The sequence below is a fragment of the Chelonia mydas genome, chromosome 1 (genome assembly GCF_015237465.2).
Source record: "Chelonia mydas isolate rCheMyd1 chromosome 1, rCheMyd1.pri.v2, whole genome shotgun sequence".
NCBI classification, from domain to species: Eukaryota; Metazoa; Chordata; order Testudines; family Cheloniidae; genus Chelonia; species Chelonia mydas.
Genome location: NC_057849.1, coordinates 649466 through 664457, shown reverse-complemented (window position 1 = coordinate 664457; position 14992 = coordinate 649466). Strand labels below are relative to the sequence as shown.

Here is a 14992-nt window from a genome sequence, read left to right as displayed (position 1 = left end):
GCGGAGGGCCAATCAACCCCCCCAGTGTCAGTGCGGGGCCAACAGCCCCCCCAACACAGAGCCTCTGCCCCAGCCACCTGCACCCCCCAGCTCCTGCATCTGCCCCCCCCCACACCCAGTCGGGAGCCACAGCCCCCCCCCACAGCCACCTGCACCCCCCCAGCTCCTGCATCTGCCCCCCCACACCCAGTAGGGAGCCACAGCCCACCCCAGCTCCTGCATCCGCCCCTCACACACACCCAGATGGGAGCCACAGTCCCCCCTGCCCAGCCCTCTGTGGTCCCCCAGCTCCTGCATCCCCCCCACACCCAGTCGGGAGCCACAGTCCCCCCCAGCCACCTGTGCCCCCCACAGCTCCTGCATCTGCCCCCCCACGCCCAGTCGGGAGCCACAGCCCCCCCCACACACACCTGGCGCTCCCACGAGAACCCCCCAGCACCTCCCCAGCGGGCGCCCTCAGGGGCCTTGTTGCTGGTCGGGACCCACCTGGTCTCAGCTCCCAGCCCTTGGCTCCTGTTCTGGGCCCCTCCTGCCCGGGGGGTCCCCAGGGGAGGTGCTTGGTGTGATCAAGGCACCTGGGCGCTGGGCTGGGAGGCCTCTCCACGCCATGCCTGGCAGCAGTGTCCCACGTTGGGCTCCCCCCCCCAGTGAGGGCAAACCCCCTGCTCCGCCTCACTGCCCCTGGGGCCTGCGGCTGCCAGGCTCCAAGCACCGCCCCGTCTGCCGCAGCGCCGGGGAGAGCTGCCGAGCCCCTCCTGTGGGCAGCTCCCGGGCACCCGCCTGCCCCCTTCCCCTCGCTCCCAAGCCCTTCCCGCCCTCACAGGGCTCCCTGGTTGCTGGGGGCTCGTTGGGGAGCCAGAGTCTCTGTGGATTTGGGTGGGTTTCAACCATTCCTGTGACATCCCCGTCACTACACACACCCAGACACGCAAACTTGCACACATGCAAACACACCCACGTACACGCATGCACATGCAACCGCACACACAAACACACACATGCAAATTTGCACACATGCAAACACGCACATATACGCGTACGCAAATGCATGCACATGCAAATACACACACACAACTTCGCACACATGCAAACACGCACAAACACAGAAACATGCAAACTCGCACACATGTAAACACGCATATACAAATGCACAAACTTGCACACATGCAGATACATGCACACAAATGCAACTGCACACACAAACACACGCACATACACACACAAACACACACACATGCTGTCACAGAGATTGGGGGAGTCAGGGCCCTGCACCCCCACTTCCTGCGATTCACCGAGACTCTCAGCCAGCCAGTAACACAGAAGGTTTATTAGAGACGACAGGAACACAGTCCAGACCAGAGCTTGCAGGCAAAAACAGGACCCCTTACTCAGGCCCTTCTAGGGGGCAGGGAGATTAGACCCCAGCTCTGGGGGCTCCCTCCTCTTCCCCAGCCCATTCCAGCCTCCCCCCAGCTCCTCCTCCAGCCTTTGTCCAGCTTCCCAGGCAAAAGGTGTCACCTGGACCCAACCTCCCTCCCAGCTCAGGTGACAGGCTCAGGTATCATCCCTCCAGTGACGCCCCCCTTCTACCCCATCCCCATTGCAGACAGTCCCAGTAAAACTCCCCTGCAACACCCCCAGGTCAATCTGCCCCACTCAGTCCCTGCTGCGTCACACATGCAAACACGCACATACACACCTATGCAAATACACACACATGCAAACACACGCACATGCAAACACACACACACAAACACGCACACATGTGCAAATGCACACAAACACACACACGAACATGTAAACTTGCACACATGCCCATACACGCATACACAAATGGACGCACATGAAAACACACACACAAACATGTAAGAAGGGTCTGAATGAACTCTCTCCTGACAGATAGCTGAGCAGGGGAGAGGCTTCAGGAGCAAACTGTATTTCCGTGAACACACCTACTCTGCGTAGGTATCTAGCAGACGGAGCAGCGTTGCTTTAGCTGGTGTTGGGTCACAGATCACTTTAGTACTGAATGCAGGAGTATGAAATGCTGTTATCAATGTTGTTGATTTATTGTATGAGTAAAGGGGGGCAGAACTGTGCTTAACCTGTCCCAAATGAGGGGGTCACCCTCAGCTGAAAGGACCTCGTTAAGCCAGGGACTCGAATGCCAGAGCCCGGTGACAGTAAGAGGGATGGGGACAGGGGTTCCAGCTATGAGGTGCGCCCAGTCCATGGTCTGGTTTAACCTGTTTCTCCCCACGGTTCGAAGATACAGCTAAATAAGCTTTATTAGGAGCCTTTTTGTTATTGTAAAGGTTCAAAGGGAGCTGAGGCCAGTTGTGGTGGGGCATGTTTCTGCCCAGTCTGCTCAGCGCTAAAAATCATTAAAAGAGACTGACCGGCAGAGGTCACAGCAGAGAGGCGACTGGCAGGTAGCCAGTGGAACAAGTGGCTGGTGAGGGAGCCAGCCAGAGCAAATGCTCAAATGGCAGAGCAAGCCAGGTGCCATCTTCCCCGGGTGGGAGGGGAACTCTGAGCCCGGGGGCCTCACTGGCCAGGACACCCCTGTGCGTGGGGTGGGTGGAGGGAGACGGGAGGGGCACAGTAAAGGAACCGGGGGCGGCTGGAAGGTCCCACTCGCCCCCGGGGGTCGGGCAGCGTTGCCCCGTCAGTGGGGGCACCCGAAGAGGACGGCCGTCACGTTCTGTGGGGGGGAGGGCTTGGGGCTGGCCGTGAGCTCGGCCACGCTGGCGTAGCGGTGGAAGGTAGCACCGTGGAAGAGGTGCACCCCGTCCGCATTGCACATGGCGCTGTCCACCTGGGCATGGGGAATGGGCCCCTCCAGCCTCTCGCTCCGTGGGCTCAGGTTCAGATCCACCCGCCTCAGGGAGTTTCCTGCAGGGCAGAGAGGAGCCGTCAGAGCCCCCCGGCCCAGCCCCGCACACCCCTCCCCCGGCCCAGCCAGTGCAACCCTCCCCCGGCCATGTGAAAAGAGCCCCCCAGCCCAGCCTCGCCTCAGCGGCCAGGAGACAGGGTGCCCCTCCCTCAGGCACCCCTCCCCCGGCCACGTGAACAGAGTCCCCCTGCCCAGCTCCAGGCACCCCTCCCCCAGCTCAGCCCCGCGCATCCCTCTCCTGTCCCAGCCCCACGCGCGCCTCTCCCCGGCCATGTGAACAGGGCCCCCCCAGCCCAGCCCCACGCTCCCATCCCCCAGCGACGTGAACAGGGCCCCCCAGCCCAGCCCCACACGCCCCTCCCCCAGCGACGTGAACAGGGCCTCCCAGCCCAGCCCCACACGCCCCTCCCCTGATGATGTGAACGGAGACCCCCGGCCCAGCACTGGTGCACCCCCACCCCACCTGTTCGACCCTCCCCTCCCGGAGCCAGGAGAGAACCCAGGAGTCCTGGCTCCCCAACCCCTCTGCTCCGACCACTAGACCTCACTGCCCTTCTCGCCAGGCCTTGCCCGGCCCACACCTTTGATGACGAAGGAGCTCAGCGGAGTGGGGGCAGGTGAAGGTGGCGGTCCGCCCCGTGATGCCCAGCTCCTCCTCCAAGCCCCGGGGTAGCCCTGCACCAGCGTATAGCCCTGGCCCACCCGGTAGATGTAGACCTTGGAGCCCTGCAAGGCACACGCAGACCAGTGGGGTGGGGGTGGGGGACAGACACCCAGCCCCCGCCCTGCCCTGGGGGGTCAGACACCCAGCCCCCACCCTGCCCTGGGGGGACACAGACACCCCAACTCCTGCCCTGCCCTGGGGGGGACACAGACACCCCAGCCCCCGCCCTGCCCTGGGGGGTCAGACATCCAGCCCCCGCCCTGCCCTGGGTGGACACAGACCACCCAGCCCCCACCGTGCCCTGGGGGGACACAGACACCCCAACCCCCACCCTGCCCTGGGGGGACCCAGACACCCCAGCCCCCCCGCCCTGCCCTGGGGGGGACACAGACACCCCAGCCCCTGCCCTGCCCTGGGGGGGCATCAGATACCCCAGTCCCCACCCTGCCCCGGGGGGGGACACAGACACCCCAGCCCCCGCCCTGCCCTGGGGGGGGTTCAGACACCCCAGCCCCCACCCTACCCTGGGGGGACACAGACACCCCAGCCCCCACCCTGCCCGGGGGGGTCAGACACCCCAGCCCCCACCCTGCCCCGGGGGGGGACACAGACACCCCAGCCCCCGCCCTGCCCTTGGGGGGGTTCAGACACCCCAGCCCCCACCCTGCCCCGGGGGGGACACAGACACCCCAGCCCCCCCCCGGCCCTGGGGGGACACAGACACCCCAGCCCCCACCCTGCCCTGGGGGGACAGACACCCCAGCCCCCACCCTGCCCTGGGGGGGGGGACACAGACACCCCAGCCCCCACCCTGCCCCGGGGGGACACAGACACCCCAGCCCCCACCCTGCCCTGGGGGGACAGACACCCCAGCCCCCACCCTGCCCCGGGGGGACACAGACACCCCAGCCCCCGCCCTGCCCTGGGGGGACAGACACCCCAGCCAAGCAGGCCCTGAGCCGGACGCCCTGTTGTGAGTTGTCCACACAGCTGGGCTTGGCCAGAACCCCCCCCCCACAGCCCCGTACCTGGATCAGGTAGAGCTTCTTGTCCCAGCTGAAGGCGCTGTCCACCGGCCCGGCCAGCTCCTGCCACGTGTGGTTGAGAGGCCACGAGTGCCAGCCGTCCCGCTTGGAGTCCAGGCGGAAGTACTGCCCCCCTAGGCCGGGCGAGGGAGAACACTCCGCTCTGCACCAGGCTCTGGGGAGGGGGGCTCTGGGGGTGCCTCCCTGGACCATGGCCGGGACGTCCCGGTCACACCTGGAACCAGCAGCCGAGGGGAAGGGGTTTGCCTGCCAGACAAGGGGGGCCTATGGGGAGCGGTGCGGCTCCAGGGTCTCTGGGGAGTGTCCAGACAAGGGGGGTCAGTGGGGAGCGGTGGGGCTCCAGACTGTCCGGACAAGAGGGGTCGATGGGGAGCGATGGGGCTCCAGGAGCTCCAGCCGGGGGGCTGTAGGGCACCAGACAAGTTCTCCCTCCGCAGGCACAGTGGCCCCTCGAGGCCCGAGCGGGCTGGAGCCGTCCTCAGGGTTGGGGCCGGGCTGTGGGGACCCCGGAGGGGGGCCAAGGCAGCAGGTTGGGGACCCCTCTGCCTCCCGGCGCAGCTGCTCCCCACTCACCCCGGAAGGCGTAGGTGCGGTTGGCATCGTCCGTGGTGAAGGCCTGGAAGGCGAGGCCACTGCAGGGGTCCCGGATGGCCATGGCGGTGGCGTTTCTGCGGGCCTCGTGCCCGTGACCTGCACCCGTCGGCAGGGGAGAGAAGGGTCAGGTACACGGCAGGGGGGTGAGATGTCACAGGTGGGTCGGGGGCTGTTGGGGGTCCCAAGTTGGCTGGGGGGAACAGGGGATATCAAGGTCACAGGGTGGCCAGTGGGTCTGGGGTGTTTTGGTGGCGGGGTCACAGGGCCAGGCTGTGTCAGGGGAGCCCGGGACACATTGGGGTCATGGTGCAGCTGGTGGGGGTCCAAGGAGGTTGGGTTCTATGACGAAGTGGGAATGTTCTTAATGTTTTCTCGGAATACTGTGCGGGTGCCTCAGTTTCCCCTAGGCGGGTCTTAAGTCTCTAGGTGGTGGGATCAGGGGATGTGATTGTTGCAGAGCCCGAGAGGGCCAGTGTGATGCCGTCTGCACAGAGGATGGCCGACACCCTGTCTCCTGGCCACTGATGGCCTGGGTCCCTCCCCTGCGACGGTGCCGACTGAAGGTGCAGAGAACAAAGGGATCAGGTGGCCTCCTGGCCCGGGAGAGAGACAAAGGCCGGAGGAGGGGCGGGGGAGTTTCAGTTTGGAGCTGGCTGGGGAAACGAGGCCCAGTTGGGGCTCTGGGCTCCCTGCCCCCCAAGACAGTCCTGACTGAGGGGTCCTGTTCTCTGTACCTACAAGCTCCGTTTTAGACCATGTTCCTGTCGTCTAATAAACCTTCTGTGTTACTGGCTGGCTGAGAGCCCCGGGGAATCGCAGGAAGTGGGGGGTGCAGGGCCCTGACTCCCCATCACTCGGTGACAGAGTCATACGTTGGCCAGGGGGTATTGCAGGGGCTGTTGGGGGATGAGAGTATTAAAGGGGGACAGGGGGTCAGAGTCACAGGGTGGCCAGGGGAGTTGGGGATTGTGGTCCTGGGGAGGCCAGGGATATTGAGGGGCAGCCACAATATCACGGACAGGGGCTATTGGGGGTATCACTGGGGGGGGCTGCTGGGAGGATCATGGTGGGATATCACAGGGGGTCTGTAGCCGGGGGTATCATGGGAGGAGCAGCCGGGGGGAATCACGGGGAGCTGTAGCCGGGGGTATCATGGGAGGAACAGCCAGGGGGAATCACGGGGAGCGGTGGCAGGGGGTATCGCGGGGGGCAGCGGGGGGAATTAGGGGAGCGGTGGCGGGGGCATCGTGGGGGGCAGCCGGGGGGAATCAGGGGAGCTGTGGCAGGGGCTATCGCCGGGGGCAGCCGGGGGGAATCACGGGGAGCTGTAGCCGGCGGTATCATGGGAGGAGCAGCCGGGGGGAATCAGGGGAGTGGTGGCAGAGGGCATTGCAGAGGGGGCAGCTGGGGGAATCAGGGGAGCGGAGGCGGGGGCATCGCGGGGGACAGCGGGGGAATCAGGGGAGCGGTGGCAGGGGGTATCGTGGGGGGGCAGCGGGGGGAATCAGGGGAGCTGTGGCGGGGGGGCATCGCGGGGAGCAGCTGGGGGGAATCAGGGGAGCGGTGGCAGAGGGCATCGCAGAGGGGGCAGCCGGGGGAATCAGGGGAGCGGAGGCGGGGGCATCGCGGGGGGGGCAGCGGGGGGGAATCAGGGGAGCGGTGGCGGGGGCATCGCGGGGAGGGCAGCGGGGGGGAATCAGGGGAGCAGTGGTGGGGGGCATTGCGTGGGAGGCAGCCAGGGGAATCACGGGGAGCTGTGGCAGGGGGCATCGCGGGGGGCAGCTGGGGGGAATCACGGGGAGCGGTGGCGGGGGGCATCGAGGGGGGCAGCCGGGGGGAATCACGGGGAGTGGTGGCGGGGGTATCGCGGGGGGGGCAGCCGGGGGGAATCAGGGGAGTGGTGGCGGGGGTATCGCGGGGGGGGCAGCCGGGGGGAATCAGGGGAGTGGTGGCAGGGGTATCACGAGGGGGGTAGCGGGGGGAATCAGGGGAGCGGTGGCGGGGGGATCGCGGGGGGCAGCGGGGGGAATCAGGGAAGCGGTGGCGGGGGGATCGCGGGGGCAGCGGGGGAATCAGGGCAGTGGTGGCGGGGGATCGCGGGGGGAACGGGGGGAATCAGGGCAGCGGTGGCGGGGGATCGCGGGGGCAGCGGGGGAATCAGGGGAGCGGTGGCGGGGGATCGCGGGGGGACCGGGGGAATCAGGGGAGCGGTGGCGGGGGCATCACGGGGGGCAGCGGGGGCAGCGGGGGAATCAGGGGAGCGGTGGCAGGGGGATCGCGGGGGGCAGCGGGGGAATCAGGGCAGCGGTGACGGGGGATCGCGGGGGGACCGGGGGAATCAGGGGAGCGGTGGCGGGGGCAGCGGGGGAATCAGGGCAGCGGTGGCGGGGGATCGCGGGGGCAGCGGGGGCAGCGGGGGGAATCAGGGCAGCGGTGGCGGGGGGATCGCGGGGGGGCAGCGGGGGGGAATCAGGGGAGCGGTGGCGGGGGATCGCGGGGGCAGCGGGGGAATCAGGGGAGGGGTGGCGGGGGCAGCGGGGGAATCAGGGCAGCGGTGGCGGGGGATCGCGGGGGCAGCGGGGGCAGCGGGGGAATCAGGGCAGCGGTGGCGGGGGATCGCGGGGGGCAGCGGGGGAATCAGGGGAGCGGTGGCGGGGGATCGCGGGGGGCAGCGGGGGAATCAGGGGAGCGGTGGCGGGGGATCGCGGGGGGAGCGGGGGAATCAGGGGAGCGGTGGCGGGGGCATCGCGGGGGGCAGAGGGGAATCAGGGCAGCGGTGGCGGGGGATCGCGGGGGACAGCGGGGGGAACCAGGGGAGCGGTGGTGGGGGATCATGGGGGGCAGCAGGGGAATCAGGGGAGCGGTGGCGGGGGATCGCGGGGGGCAGCGGGGGAATCAGGGGAGCAGTGGCGGGGGGATCGCGGGGGCAGCGGGGGAATCAGGGCAGCGGTGGCGGGGGATCGCGGGGGGGGGCAGCCAGGGGGAATCAGGGGAGGGGTGGCGGGGGATCGCGGGGGGCAGCGGGGGAATCAGGGGAGCAGTGGCGGGGGATCGCGGGGGGCAGCGGGGGGAGTCAGGGGATCGGTGGTGGAGGCATCGCGGGGGGTAGCGGGGGGAATCAGGGGAGGGGTGGCGGGGGATCGCGGGGGGCAGCGGGGGGAACCAGGGGAGCGGTGGCGGGGGGATCGCGGGGGGCAGCGGGGGAATCAGGGGAGCGGTGGCGGGGGATCGTGGGGGGGAGCGGGGGAATCAGGGGAGGGGTGGCGGGGGATCGCGGGGGGCAGCGGGGGGAACCAGGGGAGCGGTGGCGGGGGGATCGCGGGGGCAGCGGGGGAATCAGGGGAGCAGTGGCGGGGGGATCGCGGGGGGCAGCGGGGGAATCAGGGCAGCGGTGGCGGGGGATCGCGGGGGCAGCGGGGGGAATCAGGGGAGCAGTGGCGGGGGATCGCGGGGGCAGCGGGGGGAGTCAGGGGAGCGGTGGTGGAGGCATCGCGGGGGGGTAGCGGGGGGAATCAGGGGAGCGGTGGCGGGGGATCGCGGGGGCAGCGGGGGAATCAGGGGAGCGGTGGCGGGGGATCGCAGGGGGCAGCGGGGGGAATCAGGGCAGCGGTGGCGGGGGATCGCGGGGGGAGCGGGGAAATCAAGGGAGGGGTGGCGGAGGGATCGCGGGGGGGCAGCGGGGGAATCAGGGGGAGCGGTGGCAGGGGGCATCGCGGGGGGCAGCGGGGGGGAATCAGGGGAGGGGTGGCGGAGGGATCGCGGGGGGCAGCGGGGGAATCAGGGGAGGGGTGGCGGAGGGATCGCGGGGGGGCAGCGGGGGAATCAGGGGAGCGGTGGCAGGGGGCATCGCGGGGGGGCAGCGGGGGGGAATCAGGGGAGCGGTGGCGGGGGGTATCGCGGGGGGGGCAGCGGGGGAATCAGGGGAGCGGTGGCGGGGGATCGCGGGGGGCAGCGGGGGAATCAGGGCAGCGGTGGCAGGGGGATCGCGGGGGCAGCGGGGGAATCAGGGGAGCGGTGGCGGGGGATCGCGGGGGGCAGCGGGGGAATCAGGGCAGCGGTGGCAGGGGGATCCCGGGGGCAGCGGGGGTAGCGCGGTCTCACCTCTCCCGGGGCAGGCCATGAAGTAGTCGCGGGCGTCGCGGGGGTAGCCGGGGGGCACCTGGCCCGTGGCCGGCTGGAAGCGCAGGAAGAGGACGCGCTGGAAGCAATAGTAACGGTCCAGCCAGCGCACGGCCGCCGAGCAGCTGCCCACCGAGGGCCACGAGCGACGCTTCAGCATCCCCAGGCCCAGGTCATAGAAGAAGACCTCACCCCCTGCAGGGAGAGAGACACAGCCCGGGTCAGCGCCCGCCCAGCCCCCGGACCCCGGACCCCCACACGGCCCGGGTCAGCGCCCGCCCAGCCCCCGGCCCCCCGCACGGCCCGGGTCAGCCCCTGCCCACCCCCCGGACCCCCGCACGGCCCGGTTCAGCACCCACCCAGCCCCCAGACCCCTGGACCCCCACACGGCCCGGGTCAGCGCCCACCCAGCCCCCGGATCCCCACACAGCCCGGGTCAGCGCCCGCCCAGCCCCCAGACCCCTGGACCCCCACACGGATCCGGTCAGCGCCTGCCCACCTCCCGGACTCCCCCACGGCCCGGGTCAGCGCCCGCCCAGCCCCCCGGCCCCCCGCACGGCCAGGATCAGCGCCCGCCCAGTCCCCCGGACCGCCAGCCACCCACACAGCCTGGGTCAGCGCCCGCCCAGCCCCCCGGCCACCCCGCACGGCCCGGGTCAGCGCCCACCCAGTCCCCTAGCCACCCACATGGCTTGCACAGCTCCCCTCTAACCAAGACCCCTACACAGCACCTTCCCTGAGCCTGCCCCACCTGCCCTCCCCCAGCCCAGCCCCGTACCCTTGAAGAAGAGAAGGCTCTCGGCTGTGCAGTCCTCGGGGTGACACTCCACGGCGCTGTCCAGGTCCCCAGGCACCCCCTTGAACTCGTCCCCGATGAGCCGGGGGTAGCCGGGCCGCAGCCGGCCCCCCGCATACACCCAGACCTGCATGCCCTGTGGGCACACACACCTCAGCTGGGACCATGGGGCTGTACGGAGACGGGCCCGGCCTGGCACCTGAGCCGGTAGGACCCCAGGATCCCGGGTACCGGCCTTTCCCGACAGCTACTCTGCCCCCAGCCCACTTGCACCTCAGCCCCACTGATCCCCCACCCGGTCCCTGCAGCCCAGACCCCCCCGAGCAACACAGCCCCCCACTGAGGGGGAGGGATAGCTCAGTGGTTTGAGCATTGGCCTCCTAAACCCAGGGTTGTGAGTTCAATCCTTGAGGGGGCCATTTAGGGATCTGGGGAAAAACTGGGGATTGGCCCTGCTTTGAGAAGGGGGTTGGACTAGATGACCTCCTGAGGTCCCTCCAACCCCGATATTCTATGATTCTATGAGCCCCCACCCCACCCCCTGCAGCCCAGCCCCCTCACTGAGCCCCCACCCCACACTGAGCCCTGCCCGGCACCCCCCAGCACCTGGAAGAGGTAGACGCTGTCGTGCACACCGGGGGCCTCCTTGTGGTGGATGCGCAGCGCAGCGTCGACGGGGCCCTGGATCTCAGGCCAGGTGGCATTGATGAGCTGGGCCGGGCCGTGGAAGCCCTTCCAGACGTGGTCACCTGCCGGGCGAGGCCGAGGGAGCCTGAGCAGGGCAGGGCTGGGCCCCGGAGCACGATGGGAAGTGGGGAGGGTGACGAAGTGAGAACGTTCTTAATGTCTTCTCTGAACACAGTGTGTGCCTCAGTTTCCCCATGTGTTACTCAAGTACTGAGGTGGTGGGACAGGGTGTGTTATCATTGCAGAGACCCCTAGAGGGCAGGTGTGGCTGCTGACGGGCTGCAGAGAACGGCCGACACTCGGCAGCCTGGCAACTGCTGGCCAGGCCCCCTCCTCTGCAAGGAGCAGCCGGGGGTGTTGGTGCAGCTGGGGTGACCTGCTGGACCGGGGAAAGGGACAAAGGACGGAGGACGGCAATGGACCTGATGGGGACCGGGCAGCTGGAAGCGAGTCATTCTCTTGGTTGGGGACTCAGGGGCGAGGGCCCAGGGCTCTGCCCCCCACCAGATGGACTTTGCTGAGGGTCCCTGATCCCGGTGCTACCAAGCTCTGTTCTACGCTGGGTTCCCGACGATAATAACCCGTCTGTGTCACACGCGGGCTGGGAGTCACAGCTGGCTGCGGCATGGGGGGCAGGGCCCTTTGGGGGTGAGGCTCCCCAGGGGTCCCGCCCAGGGGGACTCGCTGCGGGGAGCTCATGGGGTGACCAGGGGGCTGAACGCTCCGAGGCCAGACCCAGGAGGCCCCGAAGCAGAGCAGGGTCCTTGCCCTGGGACAGGTGCCCTGAGGGCAGACACTGCCCCAGAGTCCTGCCTGGTGTCACTCAGAGCAGGGTCAGCGCCCCCAGTCTGGGCGCCCGGGACAGCCTGTGAGGGACGCCCCTTTCCTTCCCCTGCCCCAGCGAGCCAGAGACCCCCGTACCTCTGAAGAAGAGCATCACGCCGTGCTCGTCCAGTGTGACGGCGTCAAAGCCCCCCTCGTCCGCACACCGGCTCGCCACCTCTGGGGAGGAGAGTACAGTGCAGTCCAGCACAGGGAGCTGGGGGGAAGCCCCCCATCCTGTCCCCCAGGAACTACCCGACCTCCTCCCACCACATTCACTGACCAGACCTGCCTCCACCCCGCCCCCTGCTGCCACATCCCCAGGAACCAACCTTCCCCCTCCCCCCATGAGAATGTGGGAATTTTCCAAGTGTTTTGTACAACAACAGTGTGTGCCTCGGTTTCCCTGTGTGCTGCACGGTTACCTGGGGTTTGGGAGGGGAAGGTGGCTTGCTCTTTGTAGAGACCCAGAGATCCAGGTGGGATGGGCACCTGAGCCCAGACACCGGCCCAGGCCTCGGGTACCTAGCCACTTACAACCCCTCGCCCCCTTGCGGACCAGCTGGAGGACAAGGGCCAGGTGACCAGGTTTGCCCAGGAACTGGAACAAAGCTCAGAGGAGGGACTGGGGGTAGTGACGCGGGGACGGCTGGACACATGTGTGACGAAGTGGGACTGTTCTTAATGTTTCCTCCGAATATTGTGGGGGTTCCTCAGTTTCTCCTATGCAGTTCTTAAGTATCTAGGTGGTGGGGTAAGGGTGTGTGATCACTGCAGAGCCCTAGAGGGCAGGTGTGTGCAGGGGTCTGGACACAGAGGATGGCCGACACCCTGCTTCCTGGCAACTGATGGCCTGGGCCCTTCCCCCCTGCAAAGTGAGAGCTAAAGGGTTGGAGAACAAAGGAACCAGGTGACCTCCTGGCCCAGGAAAGGGGAAAGCCCAGAGGAGGAGGGGCTGGAGGGTGAGTGAGTTTGGGGCTGGCTGGGGACATGGAGTGAAGTGCAGACGTGGTTGTCTGGCTCACTGCCCCCCAAAATGGACCCAGCTGAGGGGTCCTGTTCTCTGCACCTACAAGCTCTGTTGTAGACCATGTTCCTGTCATCTAATAAACCTCTGTTTCCCCGGCTGGCTGAGAGTCACGTCTGACTGTGGAGTTGGGGGGCAGGACCCTCTGGCTTCCCCAGGAGCCCCGCCTGGGTGGACTCGCTGTGGGAAGCGCACGGAGGGGCAGAGGAGGCTGAATGCTCCGAGGTCAGACCCAGGAGGGGGGAAGCCGGGTGAGCTGTGTGTCCTGCAGACAGGCGGCTCACAGGAAGGCGTCTGCCCCAGAGTCCTGCCTGGCTTCATGGGGAGCAGCTCCAGAGCATCGCCTGGGGACTCCGTGACAACATGCTCCTGGACAGGGATTACAGAGGGGCTGGGGGGCTCTGGGCTCTGATCCGACCCGGCTGGCCCAGGCTCTAACTCTCTGCTCTGGGTCCAGACCCCCAGGCACCCCCCTGCTGTTACCCGCTGGCTGAGTCACTGCAGAGTCAGGCAGGGGGGTGCCTGGCTCCCTTGGGGTACAAGTCTCCCGCCGGGATCCCACCCAGGGGGACTCGCCGAGGGAGCTCCCAGCGTGAGGTGGGGGCTGGGGGCTCCGAGGGTCGGTCCCGGGAAGGGGGGAGCCGAGGGGCTGACCCCAGCGAGTGTGACCCAGAGGTGGCTGACGCCCGCAGGGGGCCTGCCAGGGATTGTCCCGGAGCTGGGCGAGGGATCTGGGCTGGGGGATCCCTGACACACACACCCCGCTGCATCCCGACCCCCCGGCCGCAGGCTGCCCCCCCGGCTGCGTCTCACCTGTGTCATTGAGGTGGGTCTCAGCCCCATGGTGGAACCGCAGTCCGGCCTCCCCCGGTTTGCCAGGGCTGTTGTGGAGAGAAGGCAGTTTGGGTCCCAGTTCACTGAGACCTCCTCCCCAGCTGGATCCTCTCCTTGCTGGGGCAGTGTGGGGGGCGGAGGGGCCCCAGACCTCCAACGAGGGGTAGCTTTAGTCTTGGGGCCTGGCCCTGCTGTGAGCTCCTGGGGGACGGGGCACCTGGGCGCTGGGCACCGGGTCTGGGCAGGTGTGCTCGGGGCAGGGGCTGGTGTGGGGTGAAACACACCCACCTCTCCCTGCCCGCCGGAGCCACACCCAGGGTCTCGGCAGCTGCGCGCACGAACGCCTGCGCCCTCCTGCCGTGCACCAGCACCCGTCCCTCTCGCACCAGCACCCATCCCTCTCGCACCAGTGCCCGTCCCTCTCCCACATCTGCCCCTCTTGCACCAACATCTGTCCCTCTCGCACCAGCACCCACGCCTGCCCTTCCTCACACAAACGCTTCTGCCAGTGCCATCCCCACCTGCACACACGGCCAGGCCCTGCCCCTCGTACATGGGCCCCCCTCACACCATCCCCCCTCGCACGGGCCCTCTGGCAGTACACGCCCTCGGCCCCCTCTGCACAGCGGCAGGAGCTGTGCCCATGCCCAGCGCCCCAGCTGTGCCACTCACAGGGAGTGGGCGAGCCCCAGGGCCAGCGCCCAGGCCAGGGACAGGGTGGCCACGGCACCGCGCATGCTGAGCTGGCTCAGGGCTCTGGGCTGTCGCCCGCCCCTATATAGAGCGGGAGGCAGGGCCCAGAGCCCCTGGCACAGCCCCCACCCCCCCAGCCCGGAGCAGCTCCGATTAACCCTGCACGTGCCAGGCTCCCAGCTGCCCCGGGGACCAGCCCCACAGCCCGGAGACCCCCAGAACCCAGCAGCGGCAGCCAGGTGGAATGGGGAGACTCTGCCCCCCTGGAGCCGAGCAGGGTGGGGGTCACTCACTGTGTGCCCCAGGACTCGGCCCCCGGGGCCTTGCTGGGACGGGGTGCAGGGCTGAGCACAGGTCCACGCCGCCGCTGCCCCCCCACCCAGGGCTGCCCCTGGGTCCCCACTGGGTAAATCCCCTGAGTGCTGGCCAGGGGCCTGGGGAGAGCTGGGGGCGGAGAGGGGGAGCTGCATGGGGCAGAGGGGACCGGGCCGGGGGACTACATGGGGCAGAGGGACAGATGTGGGGGCTGCATGGGGCAGACGGCCGGACTGGGGGGGGTTGCATGGGACAGAGGGACCGAGCCGGTGGGGGCTGCATGGGGCAGAGGGACAGGGCAAGGGGGGGGCGCTGCATGGGGAAGAGGGGACCAGGCCGGGGGGGGTGTGTACGCGCATGGGGCAGAGGGGACCGGGCCGGCGGGGCTTCATGGGGCAGAGGGACGGGACGTGGGGGCTGCATGGGGCAGACGGCCAGGCTGGGGGGGGGGGGTTGCATGGGACAGAGGGACCGAGCCGGGGGGGGGCTGCATGGGGCA

General features: G+C 68.6%; 1 protein-coding gene across 1 annotated transcript; it reads right to left on the bottom strand.

Annotated features, from left to right (window-relative positions):
• Window positions 1-1909: 1909 nt before the first annotated feature.
• On the bottom strand, window positions 1910-14229 carry HPX (hemopexin). The gene is given in 12 exon segments (XM_043526081.1): window positions 1910-2895; window positions 3478-3490; window positions 3492-3562; window positions 3565-3622; window positions 4589-4719; window positions 5180-5296; window positions 9302-9514; window positions 10098-10251; window positions 10722-10864; window positions 11724-11804; window positions 13465-13532; window positions 14158-14229. Coding segments are annotated over 12 exon segments (1341 nt in total). The 5' UTR covers window positions 14223-14229; the 3' UTR covers window positions 1910-2668.
• Between the last annotated feature and the right edge of the window lie 763 nt (window positions 14230-14992).